General features: G+C 34.0%; 1 protein-coding gene across 2 annotated transcripts in view; it reads left to right on the forward strand.

Moving 5' to 3' along the window:
* LOC136974719 (fibroblast growth factor 8-like) overlaps positions 1-19,608 on the forward strand; it is a 31,720-nt gene extending 12,112 nt beyond the window's left edge. The window contains exons 1-5 of one of the 2 annotated variants that reach the window (XM_067269660.1): positions 979-1,309; positions 8,227-8,272; positions 12,624-12,798; positions 14,814-14,926; positions 17,355-19,608. In XM_067269660.1, coding sequence (XP_067125761.1) covers positions 1,296-1,309; positions 8,227-8,272; positions 12,624-12,798; positions 14,814-14,926; positions 17,355-17,675 — 669 coding nt within the window. In that variant the 5' untranslated portion in view covers positions 979-1,295 and the 3' untranslated portion in view covers positions 17,676-19,608. Of the gene's footprint in view, positions 1-978; positions 1,310-8,226; positions 8,273-12,623; positions 12,799-14,813; positions 14,927-17,354 lie in introns of those variants that run through there. The other variant, XM_067269661.1, reaches the window with a different exon arrangement.
* Positions 19,609-20,018: the final 410 nt, after the last annotated feature.

Raw genomic sequence — 20,018 nt, forward strand, 5'->3', positions numbered from 1 at the left:
TCGGGAATGGTTATTTACGGGAAGAGACAATAAAAGCGTTACACAAACGATAAGTAAATTGTACACACCTCGTCATCGCAGACCACCAACGGTGAATCGCCCGTGACGTCAGCCCTAACACATTCGCCACCCGACAAAATTTTGCTAGAATATTTTCTTCCGGTAAGTTATTCGTTCTGTATTAAAAAGGATTTTAAATAAATTGTTCTTAATAAGATAAATGACAGATAGGACTATCAGATAGGCTACATTTAACGCGTACGCATTTGATCTATACGTACAGTACGTAAATAATACTCTTAATTTCCACGAGATGATCCTATCTGATAATCATGTTCGGTCGATAACTTTTTGTCTCTTATTTTCGAAGCGTAAACGTAGGAGAAACTTTTACACATAAAGTTGCTTTTTGTATTGTTTTAAAGTCGAACTATACTTCATTTTCGCAGTAAATGCTTTTGCACGTACGATCAAACACTAATACATCTCTAACATTAGTTACTACCGTACCTATCTCACTACATGTAATAAATATCCGCTGCGTAAATAACGTTCGTAGCCAGAATAAGCCGTAAGTGAACAAAAGTGATTATTTCGTATTTTCATTGGTTAAAGTATTTCCGTTTACAGAGGAAAACAATAACTTGCGATCGTTTCGTCTACGACGAGCAAAGACATGTCGAGCGGGAAATTTTCTGGTTTAAACTGGAACCGGAAAATTGCGTTAGTCACGAGGGCTGACGTCAACAAAGAAAGGGTTCGAATCGGAACGGGCGCCCTGGCGAGATAAATAAAAATTGGGTGATGGCTGGTTCCCCAGGTAGCCGGAGGCGCAGACGATCTTAGTCTTTCCGTCACCTCGGCAACTGCCGTCCCCGAGGCGAGGTGAAACGCGGGAAAGCCGAGCCAATCGCTGCCATTGGACGGACCGGCTGTATCACGTGACGCAGCTACGTCTGTTGATATCGTACCGGCAGTTATACGGATAGTCAGTCCAAACAAGCGGTGGCTTCTAGTAAGCAAGGATTCTCGTGTATAAGCCAGATGCCGCTGGCTTGGAAAGCATGAAAAACGGGCCGAACTGTGCCAATCTCGATCCAAGGATTATCGAAACGTCAGCCGACGGCACCCTCGCCGTTATTCATCGAATAGAGTCTCCGGCCAAAGATTGGATATTGCCCGCGCCTTGCGCGCGAGGTGGTCAGTTGAAGGTGGTGGGGGTCTACGGTGCCACCACCCGTGTCGACCTACTATATTTGGAGACGAGGGTCTCCATGCCTTCTGTATGAAAATCCATGTTCATAACCAAGTAAGTACCCTAACGGTTCGTCTCGTCCGTCCGCTCTAAAGTATCTTTCGGCCACTCCGGACCGGTTTTCCGCCATCGTCGGCGGCGTGGCCATTTACCGACGCGTCTTTCCGGACGGGGCTGCGCGCGTGCGACCTTAAATAACGTGCGGTCGGACGCCTTTCTCGTTGGTCCGTCGGACTTCCTGGCCTGGGTACTTTCGACTCGCCGGGTGGCCGCGCTACGGTCGCCCGGGCGGTGTTACTTAGTCACCGCAGGTACCTTCTCTCTCTCTTAGGGCTAACAGGTTGGGTGTGGCGGAGCGCCTCTCTGCCTAAAATTCGAAACCTTCTTTTTCTACGCGCGATCTCGCTTTTTCCACTATTTTTCTTTCTCCGCTAGATTATCGTTTTCCCCCTTATTAATCGTTCTTCTTTACCATTGGTTAAATAATAGTGACATCATAAGTTCCTCCTCTCGGCAGAAGCTATAAATATACATATAAGCCTGGCTAAATTAGTAGATTGGCGCAGACCCGAGTCGAAGGCGCTGCGATTTACGGCCGGGCGTACGAGAAAGTTTAAAAAATGACCGGCGGAAGGCGAAAAGCGCGTCTAATAAAGTTTTTGTCGAGAAAAACGTTTTTCTTTTGCTCGTCTGGTCGACCTCATGGAAATTTCCGGAAGACCCAATTCGATACGAACTGGCTCTGTACTTAATTTGCAGATACCTCGGGGATCGAATTAGGTGTATTTGAAGGTTTTGGCTGGTATGTGTGGCATGCATGTACGAACTAATTTGTCCCAGGTGGTAATAGGAAGGCACGTTAGGGACTCGTACCCTCGAGCGACGGTACAGGGATTATGGAATGAAGCTGTCAGCTCTTTCGGGCGATACGCATTGGGATTAAAGGAGTACTCTATTGTACGCTCACTCCCTCGAGTGTCGTCAGGAACGGGAGAAAGGATATCTTCATTAATTTCCTGGTAGCAAACGTTAAGCCTAGGCTGGTTAAGTCCCGATATTTTACGATTTTCCCGGATAAATAATATATTTCGTTTCCTGGCTTTAATATACGTTCGATTGATTTATTTTTTGGACGAGGTGGCGTTTAAAGCTACGATCGTCGGTAACGCACCCCTTAGTAAAAAACAATTAGACGAAAATTGACTTCGAAAGCACGTTTGTAGGCGGACGGACCGTATCCGGAGAACAGACATTTATTGATACTAGCAGACGGGAGCAATAGCCGCCGTCTCTTAACAGGTAAAGCAATACTCGGTGACGTCACTCGGACAGTAGTAAATTTATCCACCATCCACGCTTATTTCTGTTTGTTGGCTTTTTTAAACAAATAACAGGAGACGAATCGATAGCGGCGGAAATTTTTGCCGATTTAATCGGACTTTTTCCTTAAAAGCGAGAGCGCGCAGACGGACTCTCTCTATTCAAGGTCGTCACCCGCCGAGAGGTGTAATGTTCGCACCTATAGCGTGCAATTTAGCGCAGTAGCATGGTCCGTGGCAGTAGTCAAAACAAACAACCGAAGGAATCCACCCGCCCTTAATGGAACTCGAAATATTTAATAGTGGTGACGCCAAATAAACTTGGAACTATTCCGGTTTACAGAATATGCGTCGTTCGGAATCGAAAATTTTCCAATTCTTTGTGCCATCTTCAGGACCCACGTGTTACGCGGGCGCTTCTGTCTTCGCTACCATTTGGCCCGGAGGCGATCTTTTCGTCGTAGCGGTCACGTCACGAGTGGGACGGAGGCCGCGTTGTCGGGAAACGGGAAAGTTTTTCGTCGGTCGTCGGACACCGAAAGAACTATTCGATACGAAGAAAAAAAAGAAGCGTTTTTAAATGACGTCCGCTCCTCTTTCTCTCTCTCGGCCACTTTTTCCGACGTCGATAAAATTGTCTGGTTAGAAACTCGTAATTTTATTACCGTCCGAATAACTTTAATGGCTCGATAATCGCTCCTGGTATGCGGACTAATGTAGAGAGACGTTGCAAAATATCTATTTAAATTTTCCGACGTTTAAAAGTTAAGAAAGTCGTTACGTCACTCGCTGGAAATTTATCTCTGGCTTTCTATTTACATTCCTTTATTCCAAACGATTTCGACGAAAGTTATTATAACGGAGAAAGAATTTGCAGGATGAAATCGAACTCGTTTCTGATCAAATTTCTGTTATTACAATTATTTGTTTATTTGACAATTCGTTTAGTTACAAATAATTTTCGTCATCGTTTTGTCATTCGCGTATTGTTGCCGGCGAATTGCCCGCGCCCGTTAACGAGGGGAGAGGAAACGATGTAAGAGGCAAAGATTTTGGCTATAGAAGAAAGGAAAAAAGAACAAAAAATTTATTATTTACTTATCCGGTCGATTTTTCGAACTACACTCTTTGACCCGGCACTCTATGATTTTGAATGATCGTACGGCCATTTTTGACATCAGAATTTATGTCTTCTCTACATATTACGTTCCGGATAAGTTGCGAAGGTTTAGTGTCTGCTGGACTCTGAACTAGTCTGTCCTGGTCCAACGCCCGGCGCTATCTTGTTAATATAAAAACTGATCGATTTAAAAAAAGAAAAAGAAATTGTTTTGTGTCCGAAGCCAGAAGTTTGGCCGTAAAGTCGTCGAAACCTTGGACAATTAAAGAGAAGAATGAGTTTGCTGTTTTACAACCAACGCGTGTGGTTACTGTCCGAGATAACGGAGTGATAGCGATGGAATTCGGAGCGAGTGCAACGAACCACCATTGCGGGACTACTCAAAGATTTCCATTAATCGAAATTAACGAGAAAATTTTTATTTCATCCATATAAATCTATAATTAATCGCATATTATAAATCAAACCCGATTCGTTTGATGGAATTTTTATTCGCTTCGCCTCTTTTAAATTCATTTTGGGATGTCGACTGCATCGAAAAGCAATTCCAACGTTTTATTCATTTTATTCTCTGACTTTTTTCTAAACAAACAAATTCCTATTACAAATTATAACATTTCCGGTAATAAGCATTTCCCAATCTTTTGTGTATGGGGGAAGTTTTCGTGACGTCAGTTCCATTTTTTTCGATACGAGATAAGTGGCATTAATAATTTAAAATATTTGCATGTTACATGTCGAATAGATATATGTTTCGAACTTATCCGAAAGGAAAGTGTTTTTTGTGTCGAACAATAGAGGCAGTATATATGAGAAGAGTGTAAGTGGAGTTTCATTTATATTAACTCGAGTAAAAGAAGTTACGTTATAGCGGCGGCGTAACGTATTCGACCCATATAATATTATTGAAACGAAAACTGCGCCAATTTCTCGGCCGACGACGGTCGAAAGACGATACGCAACCCTATTTTTAGGTATTGGATGTTCCATCGATCGTTACTACGCGTGGATATCGCGTAACGGCTTTATTGTAATTCTTGATAGCTCTTCGCTACGATTTGGGAAACTACTTTTGAAGGCAATTAAGTCCGACTTTTAAAATTATCGTAGAGCGAGACAAAAGGAGAGCCTTATCTAATTTTAAATACGCTTTTATAGTTAATTAAAATCGTCCTAATAAGTATAAAACGATAAAGAAAAAAGAATTTTTATTTTCTAACCGACGTATTATTTTTATAGTCGAGATTATAAGGCGCGATATAAGATTATGAAAATCGTCATTACGTCGTTGGGATTTTATTCTCTACTCTGATTAAACGTCTTTGATTCCTTTCAATCACCGGAAGGATCCACCCGATGATTCATCTTCTCGATCATTTCTTTCTGTTTACGGTGCCGAAATAAAAGGTCTTTCTACCCACGGGGTATAAGTAAAAGGAGATTGGGAATGCACAAAATAAAAGCGGTAGAAGACATCCATGATGGATGAGAGATAGACCGAAAAAACTATCGACAAAAGTTATCTCCACTCACACACACACACACACACTAAATATATATTAAATATCTTTAAAATTCTTTATACGTACCAAAGAAAGCTTTGACAATGCAATTTTGTCCATATTCCATTTAAAATTGCTGGAATAAATAATTTTAAAATATCCGATGTATTTTTCGAACGTCTTTTGTTTAGAAAAGAATGTCAATAGCATTTTCTAATTTACTCAGAGATATGAAATATCTGTAATCGGCGGTTAATATGTACTGTATATATGATTAGCTTTATTTAATTTCTGAAATAACGTCTCGATTTTCCCTTTAATATAAATTCTTGGCAAATTTCTAATCTAAATGCAAAGTAGCATGGCGTCGCGATTTAATTTCCCCGTAAGACAGCGAGAAATTTCTGTGGAGAAATTGTATATATTGGTATTGTATGGAGTGCCTCTCAATAAAAATCCTGCAACGGAACTATTGTTAGCCCGGGGCGTTTCTCCCTTTGGCGTCGATGCAGGTCATCGCGTAAAAGTGACGTGATCGGACGAAAAAATTCGGAGATAAGGGATCCCGTCTGTTTTAACGTCCTTGTTGTTACCGGGTGCGGTTCCATCGATGAAAGATCCTTCGGGCTTATAACATCCGTCCAAATTGGATATTTAGGACGTTTTATGACGTTTCTTATAAAAATCGCTGCCATCCGCCACCGGTTTTTCCCCTTCTCTTTTCCAAATATTTTTACAATGCAAAATTATGCGTGACAAATTATAGCGTTTTGCAATATTAATGTCATCATTTGTTCGACCATTGTAGTTGTTTCGTGTTTGCTTTCTTTATATTTTGTAAAATTCAGAAAATCTTGCACGTGATTTCAATGCCCCAATAACCTAGACATTAACAATCATTTAAAAAAGACATTTATATGTTTTACACACATTTCTGAAGTCTTTCTTACAATATCGAGATTTCAGGATACGTAGACGGAACTTAAATATTTATCCAAATTATTTTTGGTAAATTTTAAGTACTTTCATAAAGATAATACTAAAAAATAATAAAATGAGAGATAAAATTACAACTCAGCGATTTTTAGATTAAAAAAAAAGAGAGAGAGAGATTAAATTCTTTAATTGTAGACGATTTATTCCGATTTTATTAGCGTGTTATTTAGCTTTTAACAGCCGATTATATTATAGTTAAAGTTATTCCCCATTAAGCACTCGAATTAGAGCGTGTGACAAGGAACTTGTTTTGTGGTAGTAAGATCTGTTCATGCTATAACGTCTACCTTGTTGAACAAACAGAAGTAACATAACAAATAGAGAAATACTTACTGTATATCCTAAGGCGACAACTTTCCCGCTTGACCCGAGGCTTGTTTTTCGCTATTCTTCCTAGAACTCTTAAATACAGAAATTGTGTGAATTTTCTTCTCTTTTGTGAAGAAAGCGCATCGACTAAGCTGGAATTGTGTAATTGTCTTATTTGCTTTACAAAAAAAAAAAAAAAAAAAAGCAGCAGTGAAAATGAAGTAGTTTAGTAATGAAGGAGCTCAAGTTATATATAGCTCTATATTTATATATATATACTGCATATATAAATTTACTTTCTTACTTTTTTCCGCGACTCCTCCTGCTGCAATTTATTCGTTGTAGATAGGAAAAAAAGTAGTACCACAAGTCTGCATCTAAAATAGAAAAGATGTTATATTCAAAAAGATTAATCCGTGAAAATATCAAAAAATAGAGTTCTTCTTTGAGTTACGAAAAAATAAAAATAATGCAAAATTACGTTAAGCATATTTAATACTTACGAAACTCGTTCTAACCATGACACGATTAGAACGTATGTCTGTTGCGGTTATTGAAAAACAAACTTATCAGTTATTTTTATATATGAAAACAAGACGCTCAGGGACTATTAAACAACGAAAACTATTGCCAAGCAATTTAATTATCGCGATTAACGACAATCGATATTATCTTAAATCGATTAAACTCGATTATTCGATTGAACTTGAAGTAGCTAAATTGGGCGGAGTCTGGAGCGGCGTTTATATTTAGGGTTTGGGCGGAGTGCCACTCTTATCATCGTTCGGGCGAAGTTGTATGATGGGTGGCAAGTTACCGTATTCCACCCAAAATACTGGTAGCAATCATATATTTATATTTATCCATTATAAGTCAATCTAATAGTGACGAAGCGTAGAATTAAAAGATTTTTTTTCGAAAACTTTTCTCATTAAAATTCTAACCAATGATCTTTTTAATTCGAAATTTAAAAATAAAGGCACAGCGAATATAATAACCATCAAAATAAATTATCTTTTAATAAAGCTCTGCATCAAAATTCATATAGTCTAGACAACTTTTTCATCTTATTAGATGCAATAACTTTTTCCCATTATTATATTTTGAATTTTTTTTTTTTTTTGAGTTTTTAATTATTAGAATTTTATTTTACTTAATCTAAGAAATGAAACTTTGATTTTACTACTTATTTAATTTCTTTATATATATATAATAATTTATTATAAAATAGATATTTGAATTTGTTGCATTTAGACTCGTCGAAAGATCAATAATGCATTTAAATACGACTCAAAATGGATAAATTATATTGTGTAATACACAGAACAGGTAAGACCTACATCTCAAACACTGTTGGTAGCCTTCGGTGAATCACGTACTGTACAATTACGAAATTGCCAAATATTCGTCGAATTACTATACAAAATATGGATAAAATACTCTTTGGAATAAATAATTTTTTTTTTTTATTTTAAATTACCCATCTTTTGAAATGTTCACTCGCTTATATTCGTCAGCTGGCGAAAATATAGAATCAAAGTTTCATGGTTCGTATTTTGATAGCGAAACATACGTAGGAATATAGGACTCGTTACGAAATATAGACATAACTATGAAATATAAAACTTATGTGTATATAAATAGCATATTCTGTTTTTTGTTTATATAACTTTCGTCTCGAAAGACAGTTAATTATAGAATCTAAAGCAGTTTGTTCTTTAACAGGTTGCTCCAAGTTACCGTCCTAGCGTGTATGTACAGTTCACCAATGGTAAGTTTCACATGTCTGTAACACGTGCTGTTGTCCGAGTATAATGTTACTGTAGGAATGTATTTCAAAAAGACCAGTATGACCCGATGGCTGTTAACGTTACTAGGTATGCGTATTCTACTCTGCATACCACGTCCACAGATATTCATCTGGTCGACGATGACTGATGGTTCCTTTATGAAAGGTTGTTCCAGTAAAATATCCAGTTCGAGTTACGCTATTCAATTATGCTAATCATTAACGTTTAACTTTTAATTGATTACTCCGTTAACTTTTTGAAACGTGATCTTATCGGAAACTTAACCAATTTAAATGGATATTTTTTTTCGAAAATGTTAATTATTACTTTTATTATTGATTTTTAATTAAGAATCGTTTGGATATTTATTTAAAATTTTATTCTTAGGCTAAATTTATTACGTAATTTTTATAAGCTCGATTATAAATGGAATAAAAAGAAACTAATTATTTTTCAAAATAAACTCGAATAATTACAGCTTTTTAAAATACAATCCTATTGTAATTTTTATAGCTTTTTTTTAAAATAACAATTTTTTTATTGTTATGCATAATTTAAATATAAAGTTTAATTTTATTACGTACATTATTTAAATATTCCATCATGATAATCTTCGTGAACTGTAACGCTGAAAACACAGACTCATCAAACAGCAGTTTGAATCACTAGAAAGAGATTCCTAAAATAATATTTGCTATTTTTGTAATGTTACAAAAAACCCTTCGAAAAGATTTTTATATTTGGGGAAAGAGAAAAAAATACATTTTTCTTTTTATAAAAGAATTTCTTTATTTTTATTTTTTCGTGTTTTGGAACATGCAATAAAATAAAAATAAAAATCTACTGGTAAGTTATTTTAAAGATGTTCTTCAGTTACATTACTTATATATATATTATTATAGAAGGAAAAAACAAATCATAAAAAAGTTTTTTTTAAACTAAATATAGAAATATTAATTAAATCTAAAGTTTCTTAAAATTAAAGTTATTTTGGACAGGTAGTGATAGACGACCCCTTAGCAATGTTAAGATGTTAAATCTAATTGGAAGTGACAGTAGTGGAAGATTACTATAATTAACAAATCCCTAAAGGCACGGGAGATAAGATAACTAAAAAAAAATTAACATAAAAGTAACTTTAAAATAAGTGATAAGAATTTTGGAGATAAAAAAATCTCTTATGTCGAGCGGTAATAGTAAGTAAATAGTTTTAAAAATTTTTGACCAGCCCAGATCCTTTGAGAACGATAGATAGCCATAGTAATTTAAGCCATTTGACAATTTTCCAACCCGGTTTACTATTTCATCATATACTTTGTCCAGACATTGGTTTCATTCCACGCTTACAGATAGGTTTAATAGATGGGCGCCATTCGAAATAGGTTAAAGCTCAGTAACTAAAATCATGTCTAAGCGCTTACACATAAAATCGTATAATGTAAATAAAATTAAGTACAGCATTCTACATCGGTTAGATATACAGCCATTGGGCAAAGTTCTACGAGTATTCCCTAGAAAGGCGTGTGTAGAATATGAAATTAGAAACACTGTTTAAATGCTCACATTGGAATAGATTTTCTATATAATAATGGAATTAACTACAATAGTTCAATTTCTTTCACTTAATTGGAAGATTTAAACTCGACCTGCTGCTCGACTTTCATTAATTACGTTCAAACAACACTTTTACAGTTCTCTTATTTTCTTTCGTTACATCTATTCCGAAAATTATATTTCCTCAAAAATTTAAGGTTTAGAAAAATTGTTTTAATTCTCATATATTAAATAATTAAATATTTATTTATTTAAGAATTACAAATATTAATTTAAATTAAATTTTAAATATATATACGAATAATTTTTACGTTTACATTTCTTTTTATCTGCAAAGATTTAAAATGTTAAATAAAATAATAAATAGATAAGAGATGAAAGTGAAAAAATTTTAATTCTTTATTATAAAATTATAGCTTATATTATTAAATTGTATAAATACTCAGCTTTTTCTGAAAGAATGAAACATTAGCCGTCTAAAAGGCTATCATTATAACAGTACGGAGCCTGAAGCAATGCAAATGCAACTAACTTGTTGACAAGTCTTGATAGGTGTTCACAATTAACCAATCACTGGATGCGACTAGATTAAGAACAGCAAAGGATCACAATAATTTACATACATTAAGTTTGATTGTGTTGTGCTCGTTGTGTATTTTACAACGACTTGTCTTTTGCGGCGGCGTCAAGAGTAATGGATAATTGTTCCGTAGACTTAAGCGTTATGCAATTTGACAAATCTGTGTCACTTAAAAAAAAGGTAAAACGGTTAAATTATCGTCAAAGATCTGTTAACGTATTATTATTTATTGCCAGTTGTATAGATTTATGTAAAATATTTCGAACGGATTAAATAAATAATAATGATAATTTTTATATCTATTAATTAGTACCTTAATTAGCTTTATTTCTAAGTACGTATAAGATATTTTAAAATGCAGTATTTATCTTGTGTGGAAGAGACTAAAAGAAAATATTCGTTTATTCGATAATAGTTAACCTACAAAAGAAAACATAAAAGCCAAAGCTAATTTTATTCGTAAAATTCTAAAACTTTTGCAAAGCGCAACATTAAAATTAAACTTTTTCCACTGAGAAAATTTAAAAATTTTAACATTGCAATCAAATAATAGAAATTTAGAAAGCGCTTATTTAAATAGGCAGGAAGGATATCGAAATAAAAAAAAGTACTTTGGTTAGTCGGGAAGTGAATGACATTCGATACAGAGCGAGAACAATATTTGCTGTCGAAGTCGTAGTAGTCATTATTTCCCCAAACGTCTGGAGCTAGAGGGAAATAGCCCATTAGCTGCAAACTCGACTGGGAATCGGTTAAAAGAACAACGAGTTAGAAAAAAGTTTTCTACCAGCATTCTTGATTAGGCATTATGGCTTAATTACTTTTTGCCATTCAAATAAAGGCGTATATGTGCATTTCAAATAAAATTGATTAATTAATTCCCCCCCAAAAAAAAACAATTTATTTATCATTCTTCTGATATCGATATCACAAATTCGGATTAAAAACAAAATTGTTATTTTAGGAATCTCGTAAAATTTCTGTACGAAGCGAAATCGCTACCGTGCCTAAAAATCGACGTAAAGGAATAAAGTTTCTCGCAAGTACTGGAGTAGTGTTTGGATGGATAGCCCTAAGGCAATTTTACATAGCTTGCGATAGCGATTTGCGATGCGAAATAAATAGCGAATTTTATTTATAAGAGAAATGCTACTACAGAGATAAAGTTTACCACATCGCAATACTCGCGAGGCAATGTAGGTAACTGACATGGAGATCCCTCTTAAAATATAAATCGTTAATGCTAATATTTTTATTATTATTTATGTTACATCCAAGTCAAAAGACGACGGTGGATTCATTCCATTTACTATTATTCAGAAAAGAAACATTTCTCCGTTCATTGTTCTTCATTTGATGACAGATACATAAACACATAAAATAATTGATCCTATTTATATTTTAATAATAAGAGAAATAATAAATTTATATTCCATTTCATTATTTCTACTACTACCATTCATAATTTTCGCTGCAATTGTGGCATAATTTTCGGCCGCTGGAATATTGTTTTTGTCTTCGACTGCTTTCTTATTTTATAACAGCTGTGACGATCGAATGACTTCGAGATTAATTTTTCTCCATTTCACTCGTTTGTCGCTGCGACTATATCCAAGCGAGAACGAGTTAGCTGGAAAAATCTCGTCGCCGAGTTACGACGTTTTTGATGGCTAGTGCGACAAATTATTAGCAATCGTCGCAATTTTCTTGTCGCTTCTCGCAAATCGCTGGCTATGTGAAACCGCCTTTAGCAAAACGGGGTTGGCCCGGGCGTCGAAACCCCTTAGGCACTCCAGCATGGAACTGTCCCGACGTATTCGCGAGTAGCCATTGGGGCACCGCTTATAAAAATGTCCTATAAACCTAGTGGCGGTCTTGTTCTCACGTCGTTGGCGGGGGGGACACACTCCGCTCGACGTACGCCGCCGACTCGACCGATCGTAAAGAGTCCGCCGACACGTATTAGACACCTGTTTATGTTGTCGTTAAGCCATCTAACTCCGCAATATCCTTGGCGGCTTTTAATGGGATTTTCTCTTTTATTGTTACCGTCGCCCTTCTTTTCTACAAAATGTTTCACAAATGCGGAATGTTACCACACCTGTGTCTTTTCTATCTTAGCGATCGAACCGATATTTTACGTCGCGTAATAATATTACATGATATAGTTATACTTCAATGCTGATTATTAATCTTAGGTGTTGTGTCAGGACGTTGCGAGCGGTCTGGTCAAAGGAGCAGAAAATCTTCCTGGAAGCATAACAGGTGCCGATGTCAAAAGATACTCCTTGTTATATAACCAGTGCAGTCGAAAGCATCTGAGTATCGTAGGAAAAAATATAACCGCTTTGGGTGTTGACCAATCTCCTTTCGGTGAGTATTTTCTTCCCTTTAATATATTCCTTAGACTCTTTTATAAAAATTCCTAATAATTTCGAGGAAAGGAATGAGAACTCAAAGATTTTTCATGATCAGTAATTTCATAAAAGAAATTACAGAATAAATCCTTTTAAATCTTACATTAAGGATTATAATAGATCAAGATTTTTTTATTCGATAAATTGTATTTACTTTATATACGAAATTTCGTCAATCGTAAATATATATATATTGGTTTCAAAAGGTATTAATATAAATTTTTATAATTTGTTTTATAAAAATATATTTCAAAATATATTGTATTATAATGATCAAATACTTTAGAATTTTTTCCTTTATATTATTATAAACTTTTTCGAAAATATTTCAGGAATTATTTTAAAATTTGCTTTTTACGTTATTTAGTGATTTTAAATTTTGATATATTAAGAAATAACATTGAAAACTAAATAAAATCTATGTATTAAACAACAATACACATAGGGATAAGGACAAAAGAAACAATAATAATAAATTGTTATTCTATTTCAGAATTTCTTGTATCTGACAGAACTGTTACAGAGTACAGAGTTATTTAATATATATATATATATATATTAAAAATTGAAGCCTTCGAGGCCCCAATTAGATGCTCGAAGGCTTCGAAGTAGTACGAAAGAAAAATCTCAGTCTCTGCCAATCTCTGAAACACATTCCGCTGGAAGCGATACTATTTTAAATTCCTATCATAATAACACTTCGTAACGTTTTTAATAGCTCATGACATCTGTCATAGAGCAAAATCGAAGCAGAAAAAAATGTTTAAGGTCAGAATAATTTACGTCTGCCAATCGTCTAACTTGAACGAATGGGTGGTTCTACAAAACTGCACGGCTTTAGTCACTAAAATTAGGGTGTAAATTTAGCATGATTCACTGATTAGTTTGACCTTGTAACACTAAAAATTTATACAGTTTTATGATATGCTTAATATAGTTAAATATAGTAAATCAATCATTACCCCTTTTTTTCTGCTCCAATTATTGATCGAACACCTGCCTAAAAAAATACCTGCCTCTTTATTAAGAAAGGGCACACCTGCGTTAGCCGCGGGGTAAAAATAATGTTTTAGTGTTATCCAATTGAATTTTTATGAGAGTTTTAAAATCTTATTAAAATGATATATGTATTTCTGGTAGTATTTATAAGTCGGAGCCGCTAATCAAGTAAACAAAAGTATTCAAGGTCGTGGATGCGTCTTATCTGCTGCGATTACTTGTCCTCCATTATCTTCTTACTTAATTTACAGCTAACCACATATCAATAATCAACTGCAGGGGGTCTTTAGCGTTGGGACACTACTTCTTATCCTCTCAGTGGGGTAGGGATAACAGACCCCGTGCTGTCTGTAAGATAAATTTGCTGTTAAGGAATTTTTTCGGTTTTTCTTCTATCGTTTAGTAGGGATTTTTAGCGATGACTTTGCATAAATAAGAGCAGTTACTTTAAGAAAAGAATAGTAATTGTATTGATATAAACTATACTTACTATACAGAATTTATAGTAAAATTCATATTTTTCTATCTGATTATAGTTTTTTTTTATAATTATATTATTTTAAATATGCTGTGTTATAGTGATAATAACATTATAAATGTATTGTTACCAGTGAAATTAAAAGTAGGAAAATTTAGAAACTTAATGAGATTTTTTTGTAATAACTTATACTATTTACATTATATTTGAAAAGTTTAGGATAATAAAAATCAGAAAAGTGTAGAAGTTGTAATAATATAAAAACAATATAATTATGTTACACTGTAAAGTATATGTAAAAGTAAATATTCTATTAGAAGGCATACACTACTTTCATAAGATATATCATATCAACAATTTTTACATATTTAGGAAGTTTTAAATTTGTGATATAGCTATTTAATCTAAAATTAGTTATACAGTATATATTATGTAGAATTATATAAATAAGTGTACATGTTATTTTAATAGGTGATTTTTTTGTTTTTCTCTAGCCAATATGAGTCTTGAGACAGTGGTGCGAAAAAATACCATAGGACTGAAAATTATGGGCTTGAATTCTGGCCGATACCTTTGTTTTAATAAAAGAGGAAAACTCATAGCAAGGGTAAGAATCTCGATCTTTATCAAACAAATTCAAATTCAGAGATACAATAAAAAAATCTGTTATAGACGTTACTTAACTTGGTCGAACGGTAGATAGTTACTTAGCAGAGTCCATTATTTGTTCTCGGAGTGGGTCGTGTTATTATTTGGTCCCACAAAGTCCCGATGTAAGGGTATTGGGCGTGTTTTACCGACCACCCTAGCCGAAACACCATTAACCCTGGCCAGACGTGATCGCTGCCGATGGTTGGCGATTAGAAAAGCCAGCAGACAAACGTGGCGTCGACTTTGACTACCACAGCAATCTGTCAAACAGAGATGTCTTACTTTGCTGTTTACGCCTGAGGTAAGCCCCAAAACCCCATTAAAGAAAAAGATGGTGGACGATAGAAAAGACTATATCACCTACGATCTTTGTAGTGTCTGTAAAATCAATAATACCAATGCACTCTTTCCTAGGATCTCTTTCTTCCGCTGGCCATTTCCATAAATAATTTCGAAATTTACTATTTCTGGTTGGTAGAGTATTATAGTCATTCGAGTTCTGTATTAGGCTCCATTATTTAAACTATAAACATATCGAAAATATGAAATATTCAAACTTGAAGAATTTCAGATTTTAAAATTATGAAAATCTTAGATGAAATTCATCCAAATTATTTTCTTTCTTCACCTTTAAGTATATTATAACGCGTTTATTATTTATTTTACGTACATATTCCATGTTTAATATTCAAGCTTAAGTATTTATTTAATTTCAGTATTTTAAGTTATTTCAATAATAAACAAGATTACAGCGCAGTTCATACTACAACGCAACGCTTCGTTATATTTCAACAGAAATAAAGATTTCCGTATTTCAAAATTATATTTAAAAAATATGAATATTTACGATCCGTCAACTTATGAATAATACAAAACGGACGAAAGAAATCATTTTAATGTAATGTCAGATCAGAAAGTTATTGTTCTAGAAGTTGTAGAACTACCTTAAGAGAGACGTAACAATTTGTCGTACTGTTTGCACAATGACACGTTTGCACGCTAACATCAGTAATCTATAGTGTCCCTACTTCCTGTATAGAAGTTAGATACCTTCCTAATTGGAGTAAAATATAGTAATGTTTGCAGGAGAAAACCATTACGTAGTTCTTAACAGTAGATTGCAACCTTGACTTCCTTGTAATTACGTTGGGAAACTGGATTTTAAAGACCACACCGAGTGATAAGATTATATTTGTGGTCAGTCTTTGTCTGTAGTTGAAAAAATATTGAATATTTTTTTATACATATGTGAGTATAAATTAGAAATTTTTCTACGATTTCATAACATCGACTTTACTTTGCTATCTTTACAGATATCTTGTTTATGCAATAACTAACCGAAATCTGACCTCGATGAGGCAGTAGATAAAGAAAGGGAGTTCGTAAATCTAATATTCCCCTCTTCCCCCTTACGGCTCCTTTTATCTAACGTTTCATTTCTATTTTTCTTAATCCCTGTGTTGACTTCTAAAAAAAAAAGAAAAAAAAAATGGGTTGCCCAAGGCTCTACATAGAAATTGAGGCCTTTTTAACTTCGTCATCACAAAATCTCCTCCATTGTAACCGATCAAAGAGCATCGGGATAATTTTTATCGTCAGCTCAATTAAAAGAAGGAAAGAATTTGTCATTATAAAAAATAAGCGAGTTTTATTAGTAATCAACACCCAGCCCCTGGCCCCATTTTACCTTGAGGTTGTGGTGTTTGCAATTCAGAGAGAACTATGCGGAGAAGCTCGCCCGTCCTGGTTATATGTAACAGAAGATATTTGTAAAATAATAATAATAATAACAAAATTATCGAGTTGTCAAAACAGCTTAATGATTTTATGTAAACGAAACTAACAAAAGGTCCCAGTTGCTACCTTCCAAAGAACGATATAGGCCTATATCTCTATAAGTTTAACTTAGATTTATCTTTGCAAATATTGACAGTTTCTACTGTTTGATATTCTGACGTCAGTTGACGTGCCATCTTTCCGTCACGTGAATATAAAAGTGATGTGAAATATTAGACGAATGCGTAATTTATAAAGCTAAAGATAAATTATTACCGCATTTTATATGGATACGTAATTTTTCTAAAGTTAAATAAAGAAATATTTCGAAAGTCTAAAATTGTCGAGTTGTATCGATTGTGTCATTGACTCGTCGAGATGATTTTTATATATCGTGTGAGTGACATTGGATGACATCATTAAATATTGATAGTTTTTCTCCTATTAAAATCGATTGATAATGATACTAATAACCCTGTTTAGTTGAGAAAGTATTTTTAGAATTCAAAATTTAATAAAACAAGTTAATAAAGCTTAAAATCTTATGTTTAAATTTATAATACGGTGATAAATTGTTGACTAATTTTTATTTTTATTTATTTTTATAGTTTGTAGGAGAAAACAAAAGGTGTTTATTTAAAGAAGTACTCAGTCCAGACATGTATACCAAATTTCAGTCACTTTATAACTCCGACTGGTTCGTGGGTTTTAATAAAAAAGGCAAACCACTTAAAGGTAAACCAGATCGTCACAAGGGGAAGAGACATTGTTTTTCATTTATCAAAAGAGGATTCTCTTATTTAACCATTCATTCGAATCAACCCGGACCTAAGATGCCAGACGATCCATCGAAACTTTTTGCTAAAGAAACGGAAAAAACTCACGAAAGGAAAGTTACAAAAAGGGACAAGAAACGTCCTTTCAGATAAACTTCTGCATCCCAAGCATCGGGCTGGAACCCGTAGCTCATAAGTGTGCGTGTGTGTGCAGTGCGTGTGCGTGTGCTAATGGAACTACGATATTAAAAATTAATATTGGATACACTACAAGAGTACATTATTTAGATTTAGGGCCATTCGTGGCCTTGTGCATTTATCGAGACCAATGTGGCATGGATGTACAGTACAGTATATCGAGGCTCTCTTCATAGTGGACTACTTCTTTGTATTGTGTGCAAAACGAAACATTGTTCGCTATTGTTGTTGCCATTATTTTGATCATTTTAATAAAACGGGTCCTTTCAATTATACATTCCTCGCGCACTGATCTTTGTTTGTTTTTTTAAGTCAAGAGAAGCTTGATAAACTTTTTAAATGGGAACATCTTATACTATATGTATATAAATACATACATATGTGTATGTATATATATACATACATATATATGTAATTATGTTCCGATAAATTGTTTCATATTTATTTACTATAATTCTGTAAAATATAACATGCAGTGTGTTCTTCGTTTAACTCGTGAGTTTATACACTTATTAAAATAACGTTTCTAAAAGAGATTGGCAAATCGTATTCGTCAAAATAATTTTCTCCAATCAAAAATTAATAATGAACATACTATACAAGTAAAATAACGAAAATAATCAAATGGAAACACGTCCCAAAAATTTTTTTAAGCTCCCACTTCATGTTCTCAATTGAGTTATAACGAGGACACACTGTACTTTAGGCCAGTAAACTTATATACTTATTCAACACTAATTAAGTAATTTTTCATTTACTTATTTTTAACACGTCTTTGAAACCATTTGTAATATTCTTTTGCCTTAGTAGCAGTAACAAAATATAATGAGTGTCAAATCGTTATAATTTATAAATGTCATCCCTAACGAACAGAAATCGAAAAAAAATTTTTTCTAAGAATAAGAATAATAATAATAATAATAAAGACCCAATTATAACAGATCCTGTTTCAATTGGAAAAGCATTACTAATCACATCAACAAAGGATAACTAACAATAAGTGTGATGTCATCTTTCCGGACCACTCCCAAACTTGACACTAATGGACGGGACAAAAAGATTTTCGCCTAAAGGCGTAGGAATACAATTCTCCCCCGCATCACAAAGTCCCGAAGAAGGGTGGGGCATAAAGTCCTACGGTTCTGTTATTAGAAGCCCTTCACCGACTTAAGGGGGTGGAGGACTAACTGTTGAACACTTTAGTCATAAATTGATCCCCAGTTTTCAATAGTTTCTTTCGATACAATAGCCCAGACCGATGTTGTAAATAAACTACCTTACCTGTGTCCCTCTACCAATTAAAGTCGTTGCTTGCGGGAAAACAGCAAAGACCTCTCAATCAACTACTCACACTCGCAGTCATTCACATGTCCACTTTACCTGGAAACTACAATAGACTTCCGGAAATAGCTTTAGGCTGCCGAATGGACTGTAATAATTTGCACAGAACTAATGTATTAACAAGCTTAAGTATTTTCGCTAGCAATAAACATTTTTAAGTCTCATTTTGTTTTTGGACTATTTAAACTTTCTAGAAATAAAAAAAAAGTGTATCTATGCTTTGGGTGGCAAATCTTCGTGTAAGAAACGGGGCCCGAGTTCGAAAACTTCTGGTGGACACAGGTTAAGAAAAACTCTTCTCGTTTGATCAGTGTGTAGATTCGATTGAAAAATTTTAGGAAAAAAAAATGTTTTTTGTAGAAAGCTTATGTGTATACTGTAAGTATATTTTAAAAAACACTAACGAAAAATGATGTCCATATACTAATCAAGGGAATCTTTTTTGGATGTCAAATGAGGACTAGGTCCGATCCATACCGTTTGTATATATTGTTTATAAAATATATTTATTCAGATATTTTATAAAAAATAAATGTGTTGTCCATGATCTTGTTTCTCTTGTTATTTTTTTAATATTTAAGACGTAAGCATTAATTTTATTTAGATTTTTTTAGAGTGACGCGTAGCATACGTGTCACTCTTTCAATCACGCTTCACGGTCGTAGGAAAATGGAACGTGACCGTATTTTAGACGAACTTTGACCTAAGCGACGAAGCCTTGGGAAATGCCATTTCTATCTGGAACAGTATCCATGTACTTAATGCTTTTAATATAAACGCGTTATTAGCTCACCTGTTTATTATTTACTGCCTTTTGTCGCTACTTATCTAAAATTGAATATTTAATATTAAAAATCTCTAAAAAGTAATAATAATAATGCGAATAACTGATTTATTTATTTCACATTTTAAATATTTTTTCTGAAAAAAGTTATTGTTTTTTTCTTGAATTTTGCA

This window comes from Centruroides vittatus, unplaced genomic scaffold (genome assembly GCF_030686945.1).
Source record: "Centruroides vittatus isolate TY-2023 unplaced genomic scaffold, ASM3068694v2 contig_355, whole genome shotgun sequence".
In the NCBI taxonomy this organism is placed as follows: domain Eukaryota; kingdom Metazoa; phylum Arthropoda; class Arachnida; order Scorpiones; family Buthidae; genus Centruroides; species Centruroides vittatus.